Source organism: Pseudophryne corroboree, chromosome 6, assembly GCF_028390025.1.
Source record: "Pseudophryne corroboree isolate aPseCor3 chromosome 6, aPseCor3.hap2, whole genome shotgun sequence".
Classification (NCBI taxonomy): Eukaryota; Metazoa; Chordata; class Amphibia; order Anura; family Myobatrachidae; genus Pseudophryne; species Pseudophryne corroboree.
In genome coordinates, this window is record NC_086449.1 from 455,194,214 (window position 1) to 455,221,103 (window position 26,890).

General features: G+C 46.1%; 1 protein-coding gene across 8 annotated transcripts in view; it reads right to left on the bottom strand.

Moving 5' to 3' along the window:
* The window catches only part of MLC1 (modulator of VRAC current 1), a 171,114-nt gene that overhangs the window by 18,997 nt on the left and 125,227 nt on the right, over positions 1 to 26,890 (bottom strand). For all 8 annotated transcript variants that reach the window (XM_063927139.1, XM_063927136.1, XM_063927137.1 and 5 more), the window contains 2 exons: positions 17,603 to 17,659; positions 13,762 to 13,884 (listed from right to left, as the gene is read on the bottom strand). In XM_063927139.1, coding sequence (XP_063783209.1) covers positions 13,762 to 13,884; positions 17,603 to 17,659 — 180 coding nt within the window. The remainder of the gene's footprint in view (positions 1 to 13,761; positions 13,885 to 17,602; positions 17,660 to 26,890) is intronic.

A 26,890-nucleotide genomic window follows, 5' to 3' on the forward strand; every position in this document is an offset into this window, starting at 1 on the left:
TTCCAGAGGCAACAAATACATCATTTCTACTTACCACGTGCATTTGCACACAGGACCCTGTAGCAATATTCAGGAACCAGCACGGTGGTAACTATCACGGCTTGTATGCCTCAAATAATTTTATAATCAGTGTGGAGCTTTATGATTCAATGTTACACTGGGATGCCAGTGGTTTAATTAGTAATCATTTATTTTAGAGAGAGCTTTGTCCTTGTCTTAATTTTAACTCAGTTCCATTACATGCTGTCTCAATTAGCACATTCTTGAGACAGTGAGTACTATTTCCTATTGTGCATGTAAGAAGTTGCAACTTTTGTTTCTTTTTAACCTGCTTTATATGTATCAATTGCTTTTTTAAGCTGTGTGTCTGTTTCACACAATATTCTGATATAAAGAAATTCATTTTTAAAGTGAGTTGCATTGAGTCAATCATTCTCCCGGCTAGACTGCACTTAATTAAATTAATTAATTAATTAATTGATTAATCCTAAGTGATTCTTGGAGCGCAGAGCATCCCTTCTTTCTGTTTCGCACCATATTTTATTTCAGTCTAATCAACTGTTCTTGCTCAGCGGCTCCATAGTTCACAACTATCTTTTTGAATACTACTATATATAGCGCCAGGTTATATAGTTTGAGAATATTCTCCAACTGTATTCACACATTTGTAGGTCCTGCCTTAGAGGAAGAGGCCACGGATCTTCTGTGAGCATTTCTTGCAGATCCGGATACCAGGTCCTTCGTGGCCAATCTGGAACAATGAGAATTGTTCTCACTCCTCTTTTTCTTATTATCCTCAACACCTTGGGTATGAGAGGAGGAAAATAAGAATTTACTCACCGGTAATTCTATTTCTCGTAGTCCGTAGTGGATGCTGGGTACTCCGTAAGGACCATGGGGAATAGACGCGCTCCGCAGGAGACTGGGCACTCTTAAAAGAAAGATTAGGTACTATATCTGGTGTGCACTGGCTCCTCCCTCTATGCCCCTACTCCAGACCTCAGTTAGGGAAACTGTGCCCGGAAGAGCTGACATTACTAGGAAAGGATTTTTGAATCCAGGGTAAGACTCATACCAGCTACACCAATCACACCGTACAACTTGTGATAACTATACCCAGTTAACAGTATGAACAACAACTGAGCCTCATTCAACAGATGGCTCAGAACAATAACCCTATAGTTAAGCAATAACTATATACAAGTATTGCAGAAAGTCCGCACTTGGGACGGGCTCCCAGCATCCACTACGGACTACGAGAAATAGAATTACCGGTGAGTAAATTCTTATTTTCTCTGACGTCCTAGTGGATGCTGGGTACTCCGTAAGGACCATGGGGATTATACCAAAGCTCCCAAACGGGCGGGAGAGTGCGGATGACTCTGCAGCACCGAATGAGCAAACTCAAGGTCCTCCTCAGCCAGGGTATCAAACTTGTAGAATTTTGCAAAAGTGTTTGATCCCGACCAAGTAGCAGCTCGGCAAAGTTGTAAAGCCGAGACCCCTCGGGCAGCCGCCCAATAAGAGCCCACCTTCCTCGTGGAATGGGCTTTTACTGATTTAGGATGCGGCAGTCCAGCCGCAGAATGTGCAAGTTGAATCGTGCTACAGATCCAGCGAGCAATAGTCTGCTTTGAAGCAGGAGCACCCAGCTTGTTGGGTGCATGCAGGATAAACAGCGAGTCAGTTTTTCTGACTCTAGCCGTTCTGGATACATAGATTTTCAGGGCCCTGACCACGTCCAGCAACTTAGAATCCTCCAAGTCCCGAGTAGCCGCAGACTACTGCTGTAGCAGGTCCTGTCGGAGCGGCAGAGGCCAAGGGTCCTCTGAAATAATTTCTTGTAGTTCAGGGTTCCAAGTTCTTCTTGGCCAATCCGGAACGATGAGTATAGTTCTTACTCCTCTCTTTCTTATTATCCTCAGTACCTTTGGTATGAGAGGAAGAGGAGGGAACACATAAACCGACTGGTACACCCACGGTGTCACTAGAGCGTCCACAGCTATCGCCTGAGGGTCCCTTGACCTGGCGCAATATCTTTTTAGCTTTTTGTTGAGGCGGGACGCCATCATGTCCACCTGTGGCCTTTCCCAACGATTTACAATCAGCTGGAAGACTTCTGGATGAAGTCCCCACTCTCCCGGGTGGAGGTCGTGCCTGCTGAGGAAGTCTGCTTCCCAGTTGTCCACTCCCGGAATGAACACTGCTGACAGTGCTATCACGTGATTCTCTGCCCATCGGAGAATTCTTGTGGCTTCTGCCATCGCCATCCTGCTTCTTGTGCCGCCCTGTCGGTTTACATGGGTGACAGCCGTGATGTTGTCTGACTGAATCAGCACCGGCTGGTTTTGAAGCAGGGGTTCTGCTTGACTTAGGGCATTGTAAATGGCCCATAGTTCCAGAATATTTATGTGTAGGGAAGTCTCCTGACTCGACCATTGTCTTTGGAAGTTTCTTCCCTGAGTGACTGCCCCCCAACCTCGGAGGCTGGCATCCGTGGTCACCAGGACCCAGTCCTGAATGCCGAATCTGCGGCCCTCGAGAAGATGAGCACTCTGCAGCCACCACAGCAGAGACACCCTGGCCCTCGGGGACAGGGTGATCAGCCGATGCATCTGAAGATGCGATCCGGACCACTTGTCTAACAGATCCCACTGAAAGATCCTTGCATGGAACCTGCCGAAGGGAATTGCTTCGTAAGAAGCTACCATCTTTCCCAGGACTCGCGTGCAGTGATGCACCGACACCTGTTTTGGTTTCAGGAGGTCTCTGACCAGAGATGACAACTCCTTGGCCTTCTCCTCCGGGAGAAACACCTTCTTCTGTTCTGTGTCCAGAATCATGCCCAAGAACAGCAGACGCGTCGTAGGAACCAGCTGCGACTTTGGGATATTCAGAATCCAGCCGTGCTGTTGTAGCACTTCCTGAGATAGTGCTACTCCGACCAACAACTGCTCCTTGGACCTTGCCTTTATAAGGAGATCGTCCAAGTACGGGATTATAACTCCCTTCTTTCGAAGGAGTATCATCATTTCGGCCATTACCTTGGTAAATACCCTCTGTGCCGTGGACAGACCAAACGGCAACGTCTGGAATTGGTAATGGCAGTCCTGTACCACAAACCGGAGGTACTCCTGGTGAGGTGGGTAAATGGGGACCTGTAGGTAAGCATCCTTGATGTCCAGTGATACCATAAAATCCCCCTCTTCCAGGCTTGCAATAACCGCCCTGAGCGATTCCATTTTGAACTTGAACTTCCTTATATAAGTGTTCAAGGATTTCAAATTTAGAATGGGTCTTACCGAACCGTCTGGTTTCGGTACCACAAACATTGTGGAATAGTAACCCCGTCCCTGTTGAAGGAGGGGAACCTTGATTATCACCTGCTGGAGGTACAGCTTGTGAATTGCCGCCAGTACTACCTCCCTTTCCTTGGGAGTAGCTGGCAAGGCTGATTTGAGGTAACGGCGAGGGGGAGACGTCTCGAACTCCAGCTTGTATCCCTGAGATACCACTTGTAGAACCCAGAGATCCACCTGTGAGCGAACCCACTGGTCGCTGAAGTTCCGGAGACGGGCCCCCACCGCACCTGGCTCCACCTGTGGAGCCCCAGCGTCATGCGGTGGACTTAGTGGAAGCAGGGGAGGATTTTTGTTCCTGGGAACTGGCCGTCTGGTGCAGCTTTTTCCCTCTACCCCTGCCTCTGGGCAGAAAGGACGCGCCTCTGACCCGCTTGCCTTTCTGAGGCCGAAAGGACTGTACTTGATAATACGGTGCTTTCTTAGGCTGTGAGGGAACCTGAGGCAAAAAAGTCGACTTCCCAGCTGTTGCTGTGGATACGAGGTCCGAGAGACCGTCCCCAAACAATTCCTCACCCTTATAAGGCAAAACTTCCATGTGCCTTTTAGAATCAGCATCACCTGTCCACTGCCGAGTCCATAATACTCTCCTGGCAGAAATGGACATTGCATTAATTCTAGATGCCAGCCGGCAAATGTCCCTCTATGCATCCCTCATATATAAGACTACGTCTTTAATATGCTCTATGGTTAGCAAAATCGTATCCCTGTCAAGGGAATCAATGTTATCTGACAGGGAATCAGACCATGCTGCTGCAGCACTACACATCCATGCTGAAGCAATAGCAGGTCTCAGTATAGTACCTGAGTGTGTATACACAGACTTCAGGATAGCCTCCTGCTTTCTATCTGCAGGCTCCTTTAAGGCGGCCGTATCCTGAGACGGCAGTGCCACCTTTTTTGATAAGCGTGTGAGCGCCTTGTCCACCCTAGGGGATGTTTCCCAACGCAACCTGTCCGTTGGCGGGAAAGGGTACGCCATTAGTAACCGCTTAGAAATCACTAATTTCTTATCTGGGGAACACCACGCTTCTTCACACAATTCATTTAACTCATCAGATGGGGGAAAAGTCACTGGCTGCTTTTTCTCCCCAAACATAATACCCTTTTTAGTGGTAACCGGGTTAATGTCAGAAATGTGCAACACATTTTTCATTGCCGTAATCATGCATCGGATGGCCCTTGTGGATTGTACATTTGTCTCATCCTCGTCGACACTGGAGTCAGACTCCGTGTCGACATCTGTGTCTGCCATTTGAGGTAGCGGGCGTTTTTGAGCCCCTGATGGCCTCTGAGACGCTTGGGCAGGCGCGGGCTGAGATGCCGGCTGTCCCAAAGCTGTTACGTCATCGAACCTTTTATGCAAGGAGTTGACACTGTCGGTTAATACCTTCCACATATCCATCCACTCTGGTGTCGGCCCCGCAGGGGGCGACATCACACTTATCGGCTCCTGCTCCGCCTCCACGTAAGCGTCCTCATCAAACATGTCGACACAGCCGTACCGACACACCGCACACAGGGAATGCTCTGACTGAGGACAGGACCCCACAAAGTCCTTTGGGGAGACAGAGAGAGAGAGTATGCCAGCACACACCAGAGCGCTATATAACAGAGGGATTTACACTAATACACAGTGAATTTTCCCCCAATAGCTGCTTATATCACCTTTTGCGCCTAAATTTATGTGCCCCCCCCTCTCTTTTTTACCCTTTCCGTAGTGTATACTGCAGGGGAGAGCCTGGGGAGCGTCCTTCCAGCGGAGCTGTGAAGAGAAAATGGCGCTGGCTGTGCTGAGGAAGATAGCCCCGCCCCTTCAGCGGCGGGCTTCTCCCGCTTTTTTAATAATATTTATGGCGGGGGATTAGGCACATATACAGTTTATAACTGTATTATGTGCATTTTGCCAACAAAGGTATACATATTGCAGCCCAGGGCCCCCCCCCCCCCCCCAGCGCCCTGCACCCACCAGTGACCGGAGCGTGTGGTGTGCTGTGGGAGCAATGGCGCACAGCTGCAGTGCTGTGCGCTACCTTATTGAAGACCGGAGTCTTCAGCCGCCGATTTTCTCCTGGAATCTTCCGTCTTCTGGCTCTGCAAGGGGGACGGCGGCGCGGCTCCGGGAACGGACGATTGAGGTCGGGCCCTGTGTTCGATCCCCCTGGAGCTAATGGTGTCCAGTAGCCTTAGAAGCACAAGCTAGCTGCAAGCAGGTAGGTTTGCTTCTCTCCCCTCAGTCCCTTGTAGCAGTGAGTCTGTTGCCAGCAGATCTCACTGAAAATAAAAAACCTAACAAATACTTTCTTTTCTAGTAAGCTCAGGAGAGCCCACTAGGTGCATCCAGCTCTGGCCGGGCACAGATTCTAACTGGGGTCTGGAGGAGGGGCATAGAGGGAGGAGCCAGTGCACACCAGATATAGTACCTAATCTTTCTTTTAAGAGTGCCCAGTCTCCTGCGGAGCCTGTCTATTCCCCATGGTCCTTACGGAGTACCCAGCATCCACTAGGACGTCAGAGAAACACATATACCGACTGAAACACCCACGGTGTCACTATGGCGTCCACAGCTACCGCCTGAGGGTCTCTTGACCTGGCGCAATACCTTTGTAGCTTTTTGTTGAGACGGGATGCCGTCATGTATATTTGGGGTAGTCCCCACTGACTTGCAATCTGCGCGAAGACTTCCTGATGAAGTCCCCACTCTCCCGGATGCAGATCGTGTCTGCTGAGGAAGTCTGCTTTCCAGTTGTCCACTCTCGGAATGAACACTGCTGACAGAGCGCTTACATGATTCTCCGCCCAGCGAAGAAATCTGGTGGCTTCCGCCATTGCCACTCTGCTCCTTGTGCCGCCTTGGTGGTTTACATGAGCTACTGCGGTGATGTTGTCTGACTGGATCAGAACTGGTCGATTGCGAAGTAAGATCTCCACTTGACGTAGGGCGTTGTATATGGCCCTTAGTTCCAGGATGTTGATGTGAAGGCAAGTCTATTGACTGGTCCAAAGTCCTTGGAAATTTCTTCCCTGTGTGACTGCTCCCCAACCTCGGAGGCTCGCGTCCGTGGTCACCAGGATCCAGTCCTGAATGCCGAACCTGCGGCCCTCTAGAAGGTGAGCACTGTTTAGCCACCACAGGAGAGATACTCTGGCCCTGGGGGACAGGGTGATCCGCTGATGCAATTGCAGATGCGACCCGGACCATTTGTCCAATAGGTCCCATTGGAAGATCCTTGCATGGAATCTGCCGTATGGAATGGCTTCGTATGTTGCCACCATCTTTCCCAGAACTTGAGTGCAATGATGTACTGACCCTTGTTTTGGTTTCAACAGGTTCATGACTAGAGTCATGAGTTCCTGCGCTTTTTCCGTCGGAAGAAAAACCCTTTTCTGGTCTGTGTCCAGAATCATACCAAAGAAGGGCAGACGAGTTGTAGGATTCAGCTGCGACTTTGGAATATTGAGAATCCAGCCGTGTCGCTGTAACACATTCAGTAAAAGTGATACGCTGTTCAGCAACTTCTCCCGTGATCTCGCTTTTATGAGGAGATCGTCCAAGTATGGGATAATCGTGACACCTTGCTTGCGCAGGAGCACCATCATTTCCGCCATTACCTTGGTGAAAATTCTCGGGGCCGTGGAAAGCCCAAACGGCAACGTCTGAAATTGGTAATGACAATCCTGTACCGCAAATCTCAGGTACGCCTGATGAGGAGGATATATGGGGACATGCAGGTATGCATCCTTTATGTCCAGAGATACCAAAAAATCTCCCCCTTCTAGGCTGGCGAAGACCACCCTGAGCGATTCCATCTTGTACTTGAACCGTTTTAAGTAAAGGTTCAGGGATTTTAAATTTAAAATGGGTCTGACCGAACCGTCCGTTTCGGAACCACAAACAGAGTTGAGTAGTACCCCTGCCCTCTTTGAAGCAGGGGAACCTCCCACTTGCTGAAGACACAATTTGTGAATCGCATGTAACACTATCTCCCTTTCCAGGGGTTGTTTTGGTAGGGCCGATTTGAAAAACCGGCGAGGAGGCACTTCTTCGAATTACAGCTTGTAACCCTGGGAAACTATTTCTATTGCCCATGGATCCACCTGTGAGTGGACCCAGACGTGGCTGAACAGTCGAAGACGTGCCCCCACAGGAGCTGACTCCCTCAGGGGAGCCCCAGCGTCATGCGGTGGATTTTGCAGAGGCCGGGGAGGACTTCTGTTCCTGGGAACTAGCTGTGTTATGCAGCTTTTTCCCTCTGCCCTTACCTCTGGCAAGAAAGGACGATCCACGTGCTCTCTTGCTTTTATTGGAACGAAAGGACTGCATTTGATAATGAGGCGCTTTCTTAGATTGTGAGGGAATATATGGCAAAAAATTTGATTTACCTGCCGTAGCCGTGGAGACGAGATCCGAGAGTCCCTCTCCAAACAATTCCTCACCCTTGTAAGGCAACAACTCCATATGTCTCTTGGAGTCGGCATCACCAGTCCACTGTCGGGTCCATAAGACACGCCTAGCAGAAATAGACATAGCGTTTATCCTGGAACCCAGTAAACTAATGTCTCTTTGAGCATCCCTCATATACAAGACCGCATCTTTTATATGCCCTAGGGTCAATAAAATGGTATCCTTATCAAGAGTCTCAATATCCGTTGATAAGGAATCTGTCCAAGCTGCTACAGCACTACAAACCCAGGCCGACGCACTAGCCGGTCTGAGTAACGTACCAGAATGTGTGTAAATGGACTTCAGGGTAACCTCCTGCTTGCGGTCAGCAGGATCCTTGAGGGTAGCCGTATCTTGGGATGGAAGCGCTATCTTTTTTGATAAGCGCGTCAAGGCCTTGTCCACCCTAGGGGAGGATTCCCACCGTATCCTGTCCTGCGACGGGAAAGGATACGCTGTTAGGATCCTTTTGGGAATCTGCAGTTTTTTGTCTGGAGTTTCCCACGCTTTTTCACATACTTCATTCAGCTCATGTGAGGAAGGAAAGGAGACCTCAGGTTTCTTTCCTTTATACATGTGTACCCTCGTGTCAGGGACAGGGGTTTCCTCAGTGATATGCAACACATCTTTTATTGCGATAATCATATATCGAATACCTTTAGCCACCTTTGGCTGTAATTTTGTATCATCGTAATTGACACTGGAGTCCGAATCCGTGTCGGTATCTGTGTCAACTATTTGGGATAGTGGGCGCTTCTGAGACCCCGAAGGTCCCGGCGACATAGGGACAGGCATGGGTTGACTCCCTGACTGTGCCCCAGCTTCGGCTTTGTCTAGCCTTTTGTGCAATAAATTAACATTTGCACTTAAAACATTCCACATATCCATCCAGTCCGGCGTCGGCACCGCCGACGGAGACCTAACATTCATAAACTCCACCTCCTCCTTAGGTGAGCCCTCAACCTCAGACATGTCGACACACACATACCGACACACCACACATACACAGGGAAGCTCTTTTCTGAAGACAGGTTCCCCATCAGGCCCTTTGGAGAGACAGAGAGTATGCCAGCACACACCCCAGCGCTATATGACCCAGGAATAACACAGTAAATTAATGTTTACCCAGCAGCGTTGTTTTATGTATCTGCGCCAATTATGTGCCCCCCCTCTACTTTAAAACCCTCTGTCACCGTGTGTCAAGCAGGGGAGAGTCCGGGGAGCTTCCTCTCAGTGGTGCTGTGGAGAAAAAATGGCGCTGGTGAGTGCTGAGGGCTTCTGTCCCGCTCAATTTTTTCAATACATGGCGGGGACTCTTTTTATACATGTACAGTGCCCAGCTGTACATGTATATATACATCTGTGCCATAAGAGAGGTTTATATTGCTGCCCAGGGCGCCCCCCCCTGCGCCCTGCACCTTTACAGTGACCGGAGTGTGTGAGGTGAAGGGGAGCAATGGCGCACAGCTGCAGTGCTGTGCGTTACCTCAGTGAAGATTCAAGTGTCTTCTGCCGCCTCAGATGGGTCTTTTCCTCACATACTCACCCAGCTTCTTTCTTCCGGCTCTGCGAGGAGGTAGGCGGCGCGGCTCTGGGACGGACGGCGAGGGTGAGACCTGCGTACCGATCCCTCTGGAGCTAATGGTGTCCAGTAGCCTAAGAAACAGAGCCCTGATCTCAGAGAAGTGGGTCTGTTTCTCTCTCCTCAGTCCCTCGATGCAGGGAGTCTGTTGCCAGCAGGCTCCCTGAAAATAAAAAACCTAACAAAAATGCTTTCTTAGAGGAAACTCAGGAGAGCTCCTGAAATGCACCCAGTCTCCACTGGGCACAGTATCAAACTGAGGTCTGGAGGAGGGGCATAGAGGGAGGAGCCAGTGCACACCCAGAGTCAAAGGGGTAAATTTACTAAGCTCCCGATTTTGACCGAGATGCCGTTTTTTCATCAAAGTGTCATCTCGGTAATTTACTAAGCAATAATCACGGCAGTGATGAGGGCATTCGTAATTTTTTGCAAGTTCAGGTAAAAAATTACGAATGAATACACCATCGGTCAAAACGCGGCTGTTTAAGTATGAATCTCGGTCATTTACTAAGAAGTGCAAAGCAAAAAAAGAACAAACACTGCCGTGAAAAATTACAACTCGTAAAAAAGTGCTAAAAAAAAACAGACCTGCTTTTTTTATTCGTGATTGGATAGGCATGCACGGATCCATGAGATCCGTGCATGTATAACAGTGGGAAGGGGTGGGAAAGTTGTTATTTTATTAAAAAAAATTGCGTGGGGTCCCCCCTCCTAAGCATAACCAGCCTCGGGCTCTTTGAGCCGATCCTGGTTGCAGAAATATGGGGAAAAAATTGACAGGGGTTCCCCCATATTTAAGCAACCAGCATCGGGCTCTGCGCCTGGTCCTGGTTCCAAAAATACGGGGGACAAAAAGAGTAGGGGTCCCCCGTATTTTTAAAACCAGCACCGGGCTCCACTAGCTGGACAGATAATGCCACAGCCGGGGGTCACTTTTATATAGTGCCCTGCGGCCGTGGCATCAAAAATCCAACTAGTCACTCCTGGCCGGGGTACCCTGGGGGAGTGGGGACCCCTTCAATCAAGGGGTCCCCCCCCCCCAGCCACCCAAGGGCCAGGGGTGAAGCCCGAGGCTGTCCCCCCCCATCCAATGGGCTGCGGATGGGGAGGCTGATAGCCTTTGTTGTAAAAGAAAAGATATTGTTTTTAGTAGCAGTACTACAAGGCCCAGCAAGCCTCCCCCGCATGCTGGTACTTGGAGAACCACAAGTACCAGCATGCGACGGAAAAACGGGCCTGCTGGTACCTGTAGTACTACTACTAAAAAAATACCCAAAAAAAGACAAGACACACACACCGTGAAAGTATAATTTTATTACATACATACACACATACATACATACTTACCTTAAGTTCCCACGCAGGTCGGTCCTCTTCTCCAGTAGAATCCAAGGGGTACCTGTTGAAGAAATTATACTCACGAGATCCAGGGGTCCAGGCTCCTCGGGAAATCCAGGGGTAATCCACGTACTTGCATAAAATAAGAAAACGGAAAGCCGAGCCACGAACTGAAAGGGGCCCCATGTTTTCACATGGGACTCCTTTCCACGAATGCCAGAAACCCACTCTGACTGATGTCTAAGTGGGTTTCTTCAGCCAATCAGGGAGCGCCACGTTGTAGCACTCTCCTGATCGGCTGTGTGCTCCTGTACTGAGTGACAGGCGGCACACGGCAGTGTTACAATGTAGCGCCTATGCGCTCCATTGTAACCAATGCTGGGAACTTTCTGCTCAGCGGTGACGTCACTTTAGGTCAACCGCAGGGCAGAAAGTTCCCAGCATTGGTTACAATGGAGCGCATAGGCGCTACATTGTAACACTGCCGTGTGCTGCCTGTCAGTGAGGACAGGACCACACAGCTGATCAGGAGAGTGCTACAACGTGGCACTCCCTGATTGGCTGAAGAAACCCACTTAGACATCAGTCAGAGTGGGTTTCTGGCATTCGTGGAAAGGAGTCCCATGTAAAAACATGGGGCCCCTTTCAGTTCGTGGCTCGGCTTTCCGTTTTCTTATTTTATGCAAGTACGTGGATTACCCCTGGATTTCCCGAGGAGCCTGGACCCCTGGATCTCGTGAGTATAATTTCTTCAACAGGTACCCCTTGGATTCTACTGGAGAAGAGGACCGACCTGCGTGGGAACTTAAGGTAAGTATGTATGTATGTGTGTATGTATGTAATAAAATTATACTTTCACGGTGTGTGTGTCTTGTCTTTTTTTGGGTATTTTTTTAGTAGTAGTACTACAGGTACCAGCGGGCCCGTTTTTCCGTCGCATGCTGGTACTTGTGGTTCTCCAAGTACCAGCATGCGGGGGAGGCTTGCTGGGCCTTGTAGTACTGCTACTAAAAACAATATCTTTTCTTTTACAACAAAGGCTATCAGCCTCCCCATCCGCAGCCCATTGGATGGGGGGGGACAGCCTCGGGCTTCACCCCTGGCCCTTGGGTGGCTGGGGGGGGGGGACCCCTTGATTGAAGGGGTCCCCACTCCCCCAGGGTACCCCGGCCAGGAGTGACTAGTTGGATTTTTGATGCCACGGCCGCAGGGCACTATATAAAAGTGACCCCCGGCTGTGGCATTATCTGTCCAGCTAGTGGAGCCCGGTGCTGGTTTTAAAAATACGGGGGACCCCTACTCTTTTTGTCCCCCGTATTTTTGGGACCAGGACCAGGCGCAGAGCCCGATGCTGGTTGCTTAAATATGGGGGAACCCCTGTCATTTTTTTTCCCATATTTCTGCAACCAGGATCGGCTCAAAGAGCCCGAGGCTGGTTATGCTTAGGAGGGGGGACCCCACGCATTTTTTTTAATTATTTTACAGTGTTTAATTAAAAAAAAAAAAAATAAAAACCCCAGCACGGATCACACAGATCCGGCCGAGATTGATTGTAAAAAAAAACGGCAGTGTTTTGCTAATCACTGCCGTAAAAATAGGTAAAAAAAAACGAATGACATCGACATCGGAAGAAAAGAAAAACCCGAATACGACAGCTTAGTAAATCCATCGTAATCAATTCAAAAAGTTGCAGTTTTACACTGTCGATGTCATTCGTGATTGAACTTTGACCTTTTTTCGGAAATTACGAATCTTAGTAAATTTACCCCACAGTCTTTCTTAAAGTGCCCATGTCTCCTGCGGAGCCCGTCTATCCCCATGGTCCTTACGGAGTCCCAGCATCCTCTAGGACGTTAGAGAAATAATAGTAATATGAGGTTTGTAAAAGAAATGGAAAAGCCACTAAACTGACGTCAGTATTTTGAAATGTAGACTATTTTCTTTGCATTGAATATTGAAACTTGGAGAAACGCAGAATTATAAATCAAAAATACAGCTATGCAACACGAACATTAAGCAACATTGAAAAGGAGTATTATCTAAAATCCAAATTAATGTGAAACTGAATAAAAAGTATATTGATAAATTACAGACGTGTGTGAATTGCTCTGACTTATTATACTATACCACTGAATGACGTGCACTGAAAGTCACAGAACTGGATTATTAAATAAACAGCCCTGTTAATAGCAATGTATGTGACAGGCTTTGCTGCCCCTACAGTATCGGGTTTAGTTTGAAATGCAAACACCTATAAACTCACATGCACCATTCTGATAAGCATAGATGTTTCTTCCAACTCCGATTCCGTCACTTTGAAAATTACTGCCATCTGGTGGCCTGGCCAACTTTGTCAGTTAGGACCATACCATACCAAACGACACTATAGGTACATTGCACTGGAAATGTGTCCTCTCTGTCTTATGATTCAGGTCATGGGATATCAGTGATTCAGATCAGGTCACTACATATAAGTGGCTGACATTACTGGGGGACTGAAGCACAACAAATAGCAGTGATCTCAGTGATACCATCAAGGGGGACATGGAGAGCCTTACTGCAGGCAGATTTCTACCTGAACATTTTATGTTTTTAGACATGCTGTTTTTATTTCTTGTGATATATTATAGAACTTAGGCCATTAGTGAGCTGTTCTTCTTTTTGCAATATGTTTACCTGTGTAGACTGACTCTCTCCTTTATCACAGCTGCCTTGGTAGACTAACGCCTGATTGAAATATACTGCTAATACATTACCCTGCACATACTGTAGTATACAGAATGCATGTCACATTTCAACCTCCTGGTATAGAAGCACCTTTACACTCCCTCTACAATGGTTCCTGGTAACACACCAAAAACTTGTCACATTCATTTACATTGCTACGCATATATTCAGAGTCAAAGACTACACAGAAAAAATGACGTGTTCAACCTTCTCTCCTATACAAATGCATGGAAATAGGTGGAATATTATTTCCTGATACACATCTTGATCTGTAGATCTACAGTAAATTACAGGAAAAATAGTAAACTTACAGTAACAGCAGGTGGGTAGGTTTTAAAAATATCAATCGTCCGGACGATACTGACAGATAGGTAAGCTGATGTAGTAAATAGTAATGGAGATGTAATACTGCTAGTAGCGATAAGAACTTCCACCTAGTTTAATACATACAAGAATCAATAAGATCATAATGAAGATAGGCCGAACACAGAGAACTAGCTGTCCTGCCTTGAATAAATAATGTCATTAATGGAACAATTTACAAAATTAAAACAAAACACTTGCCAGTATGAGAACAGTGACACAATGAAAGCTGCATTTCACCTAAAGTTCTGCCTGTGTTGTGATATTACACAGTCACTTTCTATACACAGTATAATAAACATGGACATATCAATATGCAGTATTTTCGTGCAATGCTTTTATTAATCTAAGAAGAAGTTGTACATACTGTTCAGTTTAGGCAACGCTGGGGAGGTGTGTGTGTGTGTGTGGGGGGGGGGGGTTAGGTTTAGGGTTATGCTGCAGTGGGGGGTTATGGGTGCATTTTGTCGGGATTCTAAGCATCATGATGCCGCTGTCGGTCTTTTGACTGCCGGCATCACAAACGCCGGCATTTCCTACCCAGGTGTCCAAAATGACTATATGTATATAAACATAATTTCTTTGGGACAAATATACAGTACTTCTAGGGACTGTTTATAAACTATGGAGACCAAAAAAAAATTGGCTGGAATTTGCACAGGCTCCTCAAGTCCAGAATTACTATATACAGTGCATCCGGAAAGTATTGATATCCCTTCATTTTTTCCACATTTTGTTATGTTACAGCCTTATTCCAAAATGGAATAAATTCATTTTTCCCTCAAAATTCTACATACAATACCCCATAATGGCAACATCAAAAAAGTTTAATAATGACATTGTGAAAAAGTTTTTTTTAGATTTTTGAAAATTTATTAAACATAAAAAACTAAGAAATCACATGTACATAAGTATTCACAGCCTTTGCTCAATACTTTGTTGATGCACCTTTGACAGCAATTACAGCCTCAAGTCTTTTTGAATATGATACCACAAGCATGGCACACTTTTCTTTGGGCAGTTTCGCCCATTCCTCTTTGCAGAACCTCTCAAGCTCCATCAGGTTGGATGGGAAGCATTGGTGCACAGCCATTTTCAGATATCTCCAGAGATGTTCAATCGGATTCAAGTCTGGGCTCTGGCTGGACCACTCAAGGACATTCATACAGTTGTCCTGAAGCCACTCCTTTGATATCTTGGCTGTGTGTCTAAGGTCAAGAGCACTCTGAAGCCGGTTTTCATCCAGGATGTTTCTGTACAATGCTGCATTCATCTTTCCCTCTATCCTGACTAGACTCCCAGTTCCTGCCACTGAAAAACATCAGCGATGATGTTGCCACGACCATGTTTCACTGTAGGGATGGTATTGGCTTGGTGATGAGAGGTGCCTGGTTTCCTCCAAACATGGCGCCTGGCATTCACGCCAAAGAGTTCAATCTTTGTCTCTTCAGACCAAAGAATTTTGTTTCTCATGGTCTGAGAGTCCTTCAGATACATTTTGGCAATCTCCAGGTGGGCTGCCATGTGCTTTTTACTAAGGAGTGGCTTCCATCTGGCCACTCTACCATACAAGCCCGATTGGTGGATTGCTGCAGAGATGGTTGTCCATCTGGAAGAGTCTCCTCTCTCCACAGAGGAATGCTGTAGCTCTGATAGAGTGACCATCAGGTTCTTAGTCACCTCCCTGACTAGGACCCTTATCCCCTGATCACTCAGTTTAGATGACCGGCCAGCTCTAGGAAGAGTCCTAGTGGTTCCGAACTTCTTCCATTTACGGATGATGGAGGCCACTGTGCTCACTGGGACAGTCAAAGCAACAGGTATTTTTCTGTACCCTTCCCCATATTTGTGCCTCAAGACAATCCTGTCTCGGAGGTCTACAGACAATTCCTTTGACTTCATGCTTGGTTTGTGCTCAGACTTGCACTGTCAAGTGTGGGACCTTATATAAACAGGTGTGTGCCTTTCCAAATCATGTCCAATCAACTGAAATTACCACAGGTGGACTCTAATTAAGCTGTAGGAACATCTCAAGGATGATCAGTGGAAACAGGATGCACCTGAGCTCAATATTGAGGTTCATGGCAAAAGTGTGAATACTTATGTATATGTGATTTCTTATTTTTTCATATTTAATAAATTTGCGAAAAACTCCCAAAAATTGTGTGTAGAATTCTGAGGGGAAAAAATGAACTTATTCCATTTTGGAATAAGGCTGTAACATAACAAAATGTGGAAAAAGTGAAGCACTGTGAGTACTTTCCGGATACACTGTAAATATATTATATATATATATATATATATATATACACACACACACACACACACATAGATGTATATAGATCTCAAGATCTATTTTGTTGTCAAAACACATCCCAGGCTGGAAGTAGGGAAGCCTCCGAAATGGATACGGCTGCCTTAAGAAATGCATGCCCCCTTTTTTACAGACGCTAACAGCCCAGCTCTAACGACCTAGAAGCTGGTTTAATTACCAAGCTTGAGTATACTGCTTGTGATTGGAGGTTAAGGGGACTCCAAGTTACTCCTGTTCATTTAACAGTTGCCCTTCATAGTGAGTGATGAGTCACTATTATTGGAATACTGTACACTCATTTAGACCAGAGGTTCTCAAACTTGGTCCTCAGGACCTCAAACCGATCACATAGCAGGTACACAGGTGTATTCATTAATTACTCATTTTAAAAGATCCACAGATGGAGCTAATTATTTCACTTATGATTCTGTGAAGAGACCAGGAAAACAAACTGTTCGGGGTCCTGACTTAGAAAACCCATTGTTAAGACTCGTACAGACATGTTTGCAAAAGATAAAATTTAATATTTAATAAAGCAGTGAACAATAGTTTGGGGATTTTTTTCTTCACACAGTTACAATTGGAATGTCAAAGATGCCACTTCAGGGGTTACACTCTTGTTAACTACCCATCTAATAGCTTAGAGAGAAGAGCATCACAGAATGCAGTGGGCATACTGGGGCAGATGTATTAACCTGGAGAAGGCATAAGGAAGTGATAAACCAGTGATATGTGCAAGGTGATAAACGCACCAGCCAATCAGGTCCAATATGTAAATTACAGTTAGAAGCTGATTGGCTGGTGTGTTTGTCACCTTGCACATATCACTGGCTTATCACTTCCTTATGCCGTCTCCAGGCTTAATACATCTGCCCCACTGTTTGTTGTGGCCAACAAACTGAATTGTGGCTCTTCAGTTACTATTCTGGAACTGGTTATCCTTACAGCATTACTCCTCATCCTCAGGTTCTCTCTATGGGGTAAATGTATAAAGTGGCGGCATGGGGGAGAAGCGGTATCAGCACACGTTATGTGCGCTTTACAGCTTCTTCCCCATGTATGATGGCTGCTGAGTGTGCACAATGACAATGGCATGATACGCCCCTGTCTATATTGGCGCTCCTATCTAATAGATACCAAGCCGATATGCACAGGAAATGTATGAATGGTCAGCATCACTGACCGTTCCGACACCTGCACCTGTCAATTACATCAGTTGCAGGTGGCAATGCCCATTCACCACAGCAGGGACAGAGCTGTCCTGCCTGTGGCAGGTGCCAGCTCCGGACTGCGCTGGGGATCTCACGTGAGTAGCTGACGGGCTGTGTGCTCTGGGGACATCGCCGGAGGGGGGAGCATCGGCAGACAAGATGTTACTACATTTTCCTCTCTATACTTAATATAAAACACCAAAACAATTAAATAATTAGTATTTAAGTAGAATTGTAATGTTTAGTTTCCTGTCAAATTCTTACCACACATTTACTTGGATATTCCGATGCAACATGACTGGCAATGGCACTTGGGAAACACTGAAAGCCAACATATAGTTTAGGTTAATAGTATACACAAATATATTAACTATTTATTATCACATTTATCAGATATACTGTATTAAATGTATCACAAGAGCTGCTCATTTCAAGGTAAAAAAATGATCTAGTGAAACCACTCATTAATGTCCTTCGTTATAAAGACTGCCAACAGTAGTTTCACAATCAGCGATGGATAAGTGCTATGCTTCTAGACAGCCTGTGTCATACTGGAATCCAGGGTGGCCATACAAATGTTTTGTGCCTGATCATATACTGGTTCTTATTATTTAGCAAAGTATGTTTATCAATCACCTCCACCCTTCTGTTTTTTGCCAGTTTCCAAGGGATTCATTTATTTATTTGGCAGCTGAAGTCATTTTCCAGCATTACAGATTGCGTCTCCCATATCCATTATTCTAAAATCCAAAATGTTCCAAAAAAGGAATATGTCAAGCTGAGACCCGTCACACATACTACTGGCACTTCACCAGTGGTCTCTCTGCAATCTCCATGCATTAGTTGCCGCCATCTTATACCCCTTTTCCACCTGAGTATCGGGTCCGATCCGGGGATGTTTAACCCGGCTACAACCCCTGTCAGCCCCGCCTTTTCTACTGCACTGCGACATGGGTTATTCCCGGGTCAGATCTGTTTGCACTTAACCCGGGTAAGCTCCGTCAAAGCCCTATTGATGTCACTCGTTACTCGGTTCTGAAACATGGGTAATGACCGTTTCCACTGCACAATACCCGGGTCATTACCATGGTATCGTATTCAACCCAGGTAGCTACCCGGGTAGGATTCCAGGGTCACTCAACCCGTGTTGAGCCGTGTCTACTTACTAAACACCCGTGTTGATGCGCGCCCCCGTGCAAAAACATGGGTAAATTTAGCTAGTGGAAAAGGGGTATTAGTTCCCTGCAGCTGCCGTGTGAGCTCTTTGGGACTCTCCTCCACCCAATCCCTATGCAAATGTTCCAAAATCCAGGAAAATTCCAGATCCGAAATGCTTCTGGTCCTAAGCATTTCGGATATGGGAGATTCAACCTGTAGTATTATTATTATTATTATTATTATTATTACTACATGATTTGATTTATTTATTGATATTACATAGGGAAAACAGTACGTACTTTCATGCAATAGTGCAACCCCAGCTAGCTTCTCTTGTACATCAATAATGTTGCTTGTCTCCCCTGTACAGCAAGTATATGTATAGGTCAATTTCAGTTTGGGCATAACAGTAAAATTCCTGTTCTACTGTACCTACCACAGTTTGTTCATTTTATTTTTTTTTACAAGGGCTGTACACTTGTATTTAGTACTGTAATAAATACATCAGCTACATATTCCTTGCCAAAATGAGCTTACATATGGTCATTTTGGGGCATAGTAAAATATATTTATATTTGTCCAAAGTCACAAGGATTCGAACCAGGTTAATGAGCAAGTTTCTCAGAGTCAATAATTCAGCCTGTGTATTCTTAGCAAATAATTAAATTTAACAATACATACAGTTCCATATATTTGTTTACTGATTTTATATAGGATTTACAACTTTATGAAGAATGTGTCGGCAACCTCCCTCTTATATTTGAATCTTTGGTGCCTGAGCTACAGAGAGACAAAGTGACTTTGCCAAAGTCCATACTTCCTTTTCTCTTCAATAATGTTATTGTTGCAGCTAGATGTGTATAGTTCATTGAATTACGTGTGTTATCTGACCACTAAAGTGGGACTGTTTCTATAACAAACAACAAAAAGGTGGCCAAAAGGCAGGAAATTTAAAAATGTAAGTTCTAAGGGACAGGGACTGATTACTTGAAGAATAGCAACTGAGCATGCCCAAGATGGTTGTCTCGTCCTCTACAATAATATACTGTAAAGTGCACTGAGTACTATCAGAAGAAATCTGCTGTAGAAAGAATTATTTATTATTAACTCTCCAATGAGAGACAATATAGGAAAACCAGCACCACTGCTTGCCCAGATGTGATCATAAAACGTATGTCTAAGACAGCCCCTTTATTCTTCATGAAATGTCTCTGAATAGACTGAGGTTGCCAGGAGTTAACTATGTAAAAAAAACAGATTTAACAGAACCACAACAAAAAGACAACTGTTGAAATCACAGACATGCATAATAAATATGAATGGTCTAGAGGCTACAGAACAAGGGTTAGGTAGCAAAATGTCAAGGCAAAGCTAAAAGACAAAGAAGAGGATGGAATACAGTGAAAGATCACAATGAGCCAACAACGCCTTTGAGTTTGGGCTGGGGGCTTGCTGGGGAGAGTCCAGTTAGAAAACTAAGGAAAATATAGGTCAGAACTGGAAGCAAATCACAAAACTAATCAGGACACTAAGTAGCAGCGCAATCAATGTAAACTTTGTAAATATTTTTTTTAAGACAGGACGACCTTCAAGTAACCACACAGGACAAACCTCACCAAAATATAGATCTTCCTGGGGTGAGAGCAAATTGGTCACAGCTCTGATTAATTAGGGGTTAAGCCTTATGTGAAGACACCCCATTCACCAGAGGTGATGCAGGACATACAGAACTATTTGAAAGTTTAACACTACTGTGCGTTAACTTTAACTTGCTAAAAGGTACACTGCAGTATATAGTGGGGACTGGAGTGCTGTACTGCCTTTTCTGCTATGTACAATAAGCACACACTGCCTGTCTGGGGCACAATGGGGGCAACGGACGCCGGGGGCTCCAAAGAAGGGGGGAGCACGTCACATGTAAAGCAACCAAGCCAGGTAACGTACACCTGGCTCCAGTTGCATCACATGCGACTATGCCAGTTAAGTGGGTAACACAGTTCCCATAGAAAATGACACCGGCAGCAACTCTGCCCTGCCAATAGATGGACCAGAGATACCAATCACTGGAGAGAGCAGCATGGTTAGTGTATTCTCATTCCTGGTGAGGTAGAATGGGGGATGCTGTGAGAAGGAGCCCTGGGCTTATAATTGAATCAACAGATGAAGTGCTCCACAAGATCAGCAGCTGCTATTATTTGAATTAAGACAAGTAGCTGGAGATCTAGCTGTATGAGCTATCTCAATCAAAGACTATGGTGTGCCACAACCAACTTCAGTATAATGAGACATGATAGCTTGTTTTCACCATGAATCCAATTCACTGTCTCCCAGACCTAGTGAAAGCTGACATTTCACTAATGGGATAGATGTACCATCACTGGGGGCTGCAGTCACCAAGTCAGCCATTGTAGAAATCAACACCTATGAATGTTCAGTTACTGATCTGGGTTACTGCAATAGCACTCATAAATTACCCTGGCTGTTCACAACCACTCACCAAACTGTCTGGCAGTGAATCATGTCCCATTGTGGAGTATGAGCCCTTGAGATGTACATGACTACTGTACCATAGATGCAATGTGAACAGGGCACAGTTACGTTGCAGAACCAGTTAGTCAGCGGCATAACTCCCAGAGACATTGGAAGAGTTTGCTTCTGAGTGTCAAGTGCCGAGGTATAGCATAGGTGCAGTCTCAGGAATCCTGGCTGCACACTGCTTATAGCATTAAAGAGGCAATGAGTAACCATTTACATAGGCTACACAGCTCCCTCCAGTAAGTTCCACTACTGGTCAGAAGCACATGTTTTTCCACTTGTTATGTGATGTATGTTAGTCATGAAATTAGCTCCCAATTGTCACATGCCGACCTGGCAGACCCCATTACCATACTTTGCGCTGTCACTTCATTGCTTTACTTCTGTCTCCCAAGCTGCCTGGATGTGTCCCACACTGTGTTGCTGTCAAACGTTATTTGTTTTAACATGTGGGGTCCGCCTTCGCAGGGACATAGACGCCACCATGTTGCCTCAGTCACCTGGTCTATCATCAGTCAATGCCCTATATATTTGTCTCTCCCTGATCTTTGTTTCTAGCCAGAACAACTTCTGCTGTAATCTGTTATCTAACTTCCTCAGTGTTGTTGTTCCAGTGCAGTTACTCTCAGCGCCAATCACCATTACTGGGCACTCTCTACAATTTACTAGTACTCCTGAGTCACTATCAGTGCCAGTCATCATTGCTGGGCGCTCTCCACAGTTTCCAGAATACTCCTGATTCACTATCAGTGCCAGTTATCATTGCTGGGCGCTCTCCACAGTTTCCAGAGTACTCCTGAGTCACTATCAGTGCCAGTCATCATTGCAGGGCGCTCTCCACAGTTTCCAGAGTACTCCTGAGTCACTATCAGTGCCAGTCATCATTGCAGGGCGCTCTCCACAGTTTCCAGAGTACTCCTGAGTCACTATCAGTGCCAGTCATCATTGCAGGGCGCTCTCAACAGTTTCCATAAATCCCCCCCCCCCCCCCCCCAGAAATCCTATGTCTTTCTCTGGAAACTTCCTAAATTTCACACAAATGCATCACACTTTGCTGAGGCAATAAAAATAATTTTTCTTCTCTAGTGATAAAAATAATTCACCATGATAGCATACAATATATTTTCCTGTAAAGTGGCGGTACATGGGGATTTTATTACCTCTATGAATTAGTTTTATTCCCTCTATGAATTAGTTTGACAAATAGTTATTTTATCAAATAAATCCAAACCTAAAATGAATATATGGACAGCTACTAAACTTTGTACAAAGCTATAGCTTGCATAAGTGGTAGCTTTTCGAGGTTTTACAAAAAGACACACACTGTACCAGTAGTTCTAGGCAACAGAAAGAGAGCTAGAGATTTGGCGGGTAATGTGGAGCTGGACATAAAAGGGATTGTTTGAGTATACAGACAAGGTGCACCTGGACAGAACTCAAGAATACAGAAAAGGTGTTCAGAATGCAACTATAAAGATAAACTTTGGTAGAGAAGCCATTGTTCTCTTTTTGAGGATAATGTACGGTATTTTAGTTGCAAGATTGCACAAGCCTGTAACTGTTTGCACATAACTGTCTCTACTTGGTACTTACTATTATTTTGAGGCCACAACCCTCTTGCAGTTCTTCCTGTTAACTACAGTATATATAGATGTTGTTACATTATTCCAGCTCATTTGTTTAATATAGTCAGTTCAGCTGTGACATTATCTGTGTACAGTACTTTGCAATAATACTTGGTAAGCAATGAGTATGTACAGTACAATGTACATACAAGTATGTACAATGAGTTTTTATTGACAATATGCAGAATGTTCTTGTTTAGAAGAATATCCTGGCTACTGTCCATGATGTTTGTAGAGCTTAAGCTTTGTGCCTAATATCCACCTGCAAACAGCTGGTTTACACCATGTGGTTTATTAGAATATTGTTCTCTGGGGTTAGTAGAAAAGCTTCCCTAACTGTTCTCAATAAGCCAGCCTTTATCTTCCCTTCGACGCTAACCAAAAGGGTACTAACACGTCAATTGGAATCAGAATAATCTGTATTATTATAAACCAATGTCATGCGCCAAAAATCACAGTGGGTAAAGAAGTGAGTCAAAACACTGTTATGTAAATGACATTATACAGAATCTATTCTCCTCATCAAGTTACTAATCTCCAGTGTTCATGGGTTATTAAAATGTTGACATTGATCAGATTAGCAGAACAACTTTTGACACACAAATCAGAGAAACTCATAGAAGGAAAGAGTCTTTATTCCGGGCAGAGCTGCCTTCAGAAACTGTGGGACCCAATACAAATGAAATAAGCCCTCTCCATGCCCGCAAAGGTGTTGAGCCATGTTGTCCACAACATGTGTATACTATGAGCCTGCCCATCGGTAATGAAGGGTGTAACATGCTCCATGGCCTAGACATCTCCATATGCTGTCCCTCATGCAACTGTCAGGAGTGTAGTCAGCATCCCGATGGTCAGAATCTCGACGCTCACAATACCATCTGCGGGCATTTTCACTGTCGGGATCCCACTGCCAGCATCCTGACCTTAAATGGCAGGGTTGTCTATTTTAAACCATGGTTTAAACCAAGTGGGTTTTTTTTTCTCCCGAAAAATGATTTGGACTAATTGAATTCCCCCCACAATATGCACAGATCTTACATAAAACAAAAATCCTGATGAAAACAACCTAAAACACAGCTTGCTGTAAACACAAAGCTCTAAACTTTACAATAACCTATATTTCAAAGCAATATCAATACTTTGGGCTTGAAGAGATATTTTAGGAGATGGTAAAAAGATACACAGTTGAGTCACATTATTATGACCACCTCCTACATTCGACGTCGACAGCACGTAGCCCAGTGATCGCAAAAACGCGCCATGGCGCGTTTTTTACCCAATTTTGAAGACCTGGGACTCAAGTTTCCAAAGTGGATGGGTCCCCGGGGACGCGCTCCTCATTAGCCAATCTGATTGATTGATGCTGGCCCCGGCTGAATGATCTAAAGAGGAGGTGGATCCTTTCCCCTCCTCTTTAGCGCCTCTCCTCTCCTTTCCTGTGCATGGCGCTGCTCGCGGCGGATGAGTGAAGCGGGGAGCGGGTCTAACTTGCTGAACAGGGGGATTGCCACAGCGTCTGGGGAGTGCTGTCGATGTGGCACAATGCAGAGATCGGCGTCCGTGATTGAGCAGGTAAAGCTGGGCTTAGTGAGAGGGGCTTCCCGCGGTGCCGTCTGAGCCGGTGGGCGCATTGCCGCGCTTGCTTTGAGGGTTCCTCAAACCAAGCGCGGCAGCACGGCCACAGCCTCAGACGGCACAGTGGGAAGCTCCTCTCACTAAGCCCAGCTTTACCTGCTCAATCACGGACGCAGATCTGGAGTCTCTGGCGGGAGGGGGGCTGGCTATGCGGTAGCTGCCTGCCTGTGTCTGCTGCGGGTGATTAGGTGCCGGCCGTGACGCGTGTTAGTCACGGCCGTGTTAGACTGCTCTTGCTGAGGGGGCTAAGCTTCCCACGGTGCCGCGATCTGAGGGGAGGGAGGCTGGCTATGCAGTGGTGACTGTTTTTACTGTCATGACCGTTGCGGGGTTCCCGCGGGGAGCTGATATGGTGGGTGGACCACTTGTGAACGCCAGTGGGGTCTCCCCATGGGGTCCAGCATGGCGCAACTCCCTGGCAAAGTGTACAGCTAACTGCCGGGGAGTGTGTGTGTGTGTGACAGTCGGGTCGCGGCGTGCTGCAGGGGGTGAATAGATGCCAGTATAGCCTGGTCCTGGGGCAGTGGCGGTTCTTGCCACGGGCAAGCGGTACTTTTGCCCGGGGCGCCGCCTTCCGGAGGGCGCCGGCGCCATCCGGAGGGCGCCGCACCAGGGCAAGATCCGCCACTGTGCCCCCCGCAGTGCCCTGCTGTGCCCCCCCGCTTTGAAGGGAACCAGACGCGTAGCGTCTAGTTTCCCTTCATTGAGAGGACCTTAGTTGTGCGGTGCGCGATGACGTCATCGCGCACCGCACAGCAAAGGTCCTCTCCATGAAGGGAAACTAGACGCTACGGTCTAGTTTCCCTTCGTGTAGAGGACCTTTGCTGTGCGGTGCGCGATGACGTCATCACGCACCGCACAGCATAGTGGCACAGACACTAGGGGTCATAATTGACCTCTAGTGTCTATGCTGTTCTATGGGAGAGACGTAATAACGTCTCTCCCATAGATCGAAGAGAAGAGAGAGGGGAGAAGAGCGGTGCCGCCGGCGGAGGGGGTCTGGATCAGGAACGGGGATGGTAAGTATTCTTTTTATTTATTTATTTATTTTCTTGCAGCGTCATGACCACGCCCCCAATTGAAGCCACGCCCCCATATTTTGCCCGGGGCGCCACAACTCTTAGAACCGGCCCTGTCCTGGGGTTACCTTCTGTAAGTCCCATGCAATCTGGTCCTAGAGCTCTGTAAAAATAAGTAAGCAGCCATGGGGGTCTTCAGTAACCATAATGCTGTATAATGTCTGTTCCTGTCCACTGGATGTGCTTGGACTTGTAGTGCCATCACAGCTGGAGAGGCCTTGCCAAGCACGATATTGCTATTTATGTATATGTGTTTTGTGGAGGGTTTCAGCTTTTAAATGCATTTATTACATGCCATGTTGTTTAGGTTGGCATTACCTAGCTAGCAGCAGGAGTATTTGTTTCAAAATGACAATTGATCGTCTTTTTTTATTTTTATTTTTTAATATGGTAAGGAAAGGTTTTAATTTTCTCCATAATATACTACTGAAGTCACCATCTGCTAACCGCCTCAGATTTACGTTCACATCATTAAATGTTAGTTGTCCTTGTGTAATGTGTATAACGTGCTGTATGCTGTACCTGGCGCAATGTGTATAACGTGCTGTACCTGGCGCAATGTGTATAACGTGCTGTACCTGGCGCAATGTGTATAACGTGCTGTACCTGGCGCAATGTGTATAATGTGCTGTACCTGGCGCAATGTGTATAACGTGCTGTACCTGGCGCAATGTGTATAAGCGGCACTACTGTGTGGTGTAATGTGAATTGTCACTTATGTGGTCACGCCCCTTCCCTGTGAAGCCACGCCCATAAAATTTTGCGGCGCGCATTGCCTATGCTTTGCGGTCTGGGAGGTGGGACACCAATTCACTTTCTGCCTAAGGGCACAACAATGTCTAGTTACACCTCTGGTGCAGGGTGTCCTGCATGCTACACAGCCCAGCAGCATCGTCACCCCATACTACACCTTGCACCACTTTTGTAGTGTCCAAATAAGATTAAGATTAATAAAAACCTTCATTCCGATGGGACCCAGAAAAAGACTGTTAGGACCCCAATTTTAAAAAGTGAGGGGTCCCTGGGACCCACTTTTTTTTTGGCTCAGCGCGATCACTGTAGCCCATGAAGTACGTCACGTCATGCACTGGCTTGATGGGTATATAAGGTGTGCGATAGGCCGTCTGCCCACATATCACTCGTTGCTGTCATAGGTAAAAGGGATGACTTATCCGAGTTGCAAAAAGGGATGATTATCGGCTTTTGGGCCAAGGGTGGTAGTATTTCTGAAACAGCGTGAGAGATGAACATCGGCTACGAAGGTGCATGAGGGATACCCGACACACTACAGTGGAGCAGCTCACCACCAGGTGTGTGTCTAAAATGACAGTTCAGCCAATCTAGCTTCTGTCCGTGCTGCACATAGGGGGTAATTCTGAGTTGATCGCAGCAGCAAGTTTGTTAGCAATTGGGCAAAACCATGTGCACTGCAGGGGGGGGGGGCAGATATAACATTTGCAGAGAGAGTTAGATTTGGGTGGGCTATTTTGTTTCTGTGCAGGGTAAATACTGGCTGCTTT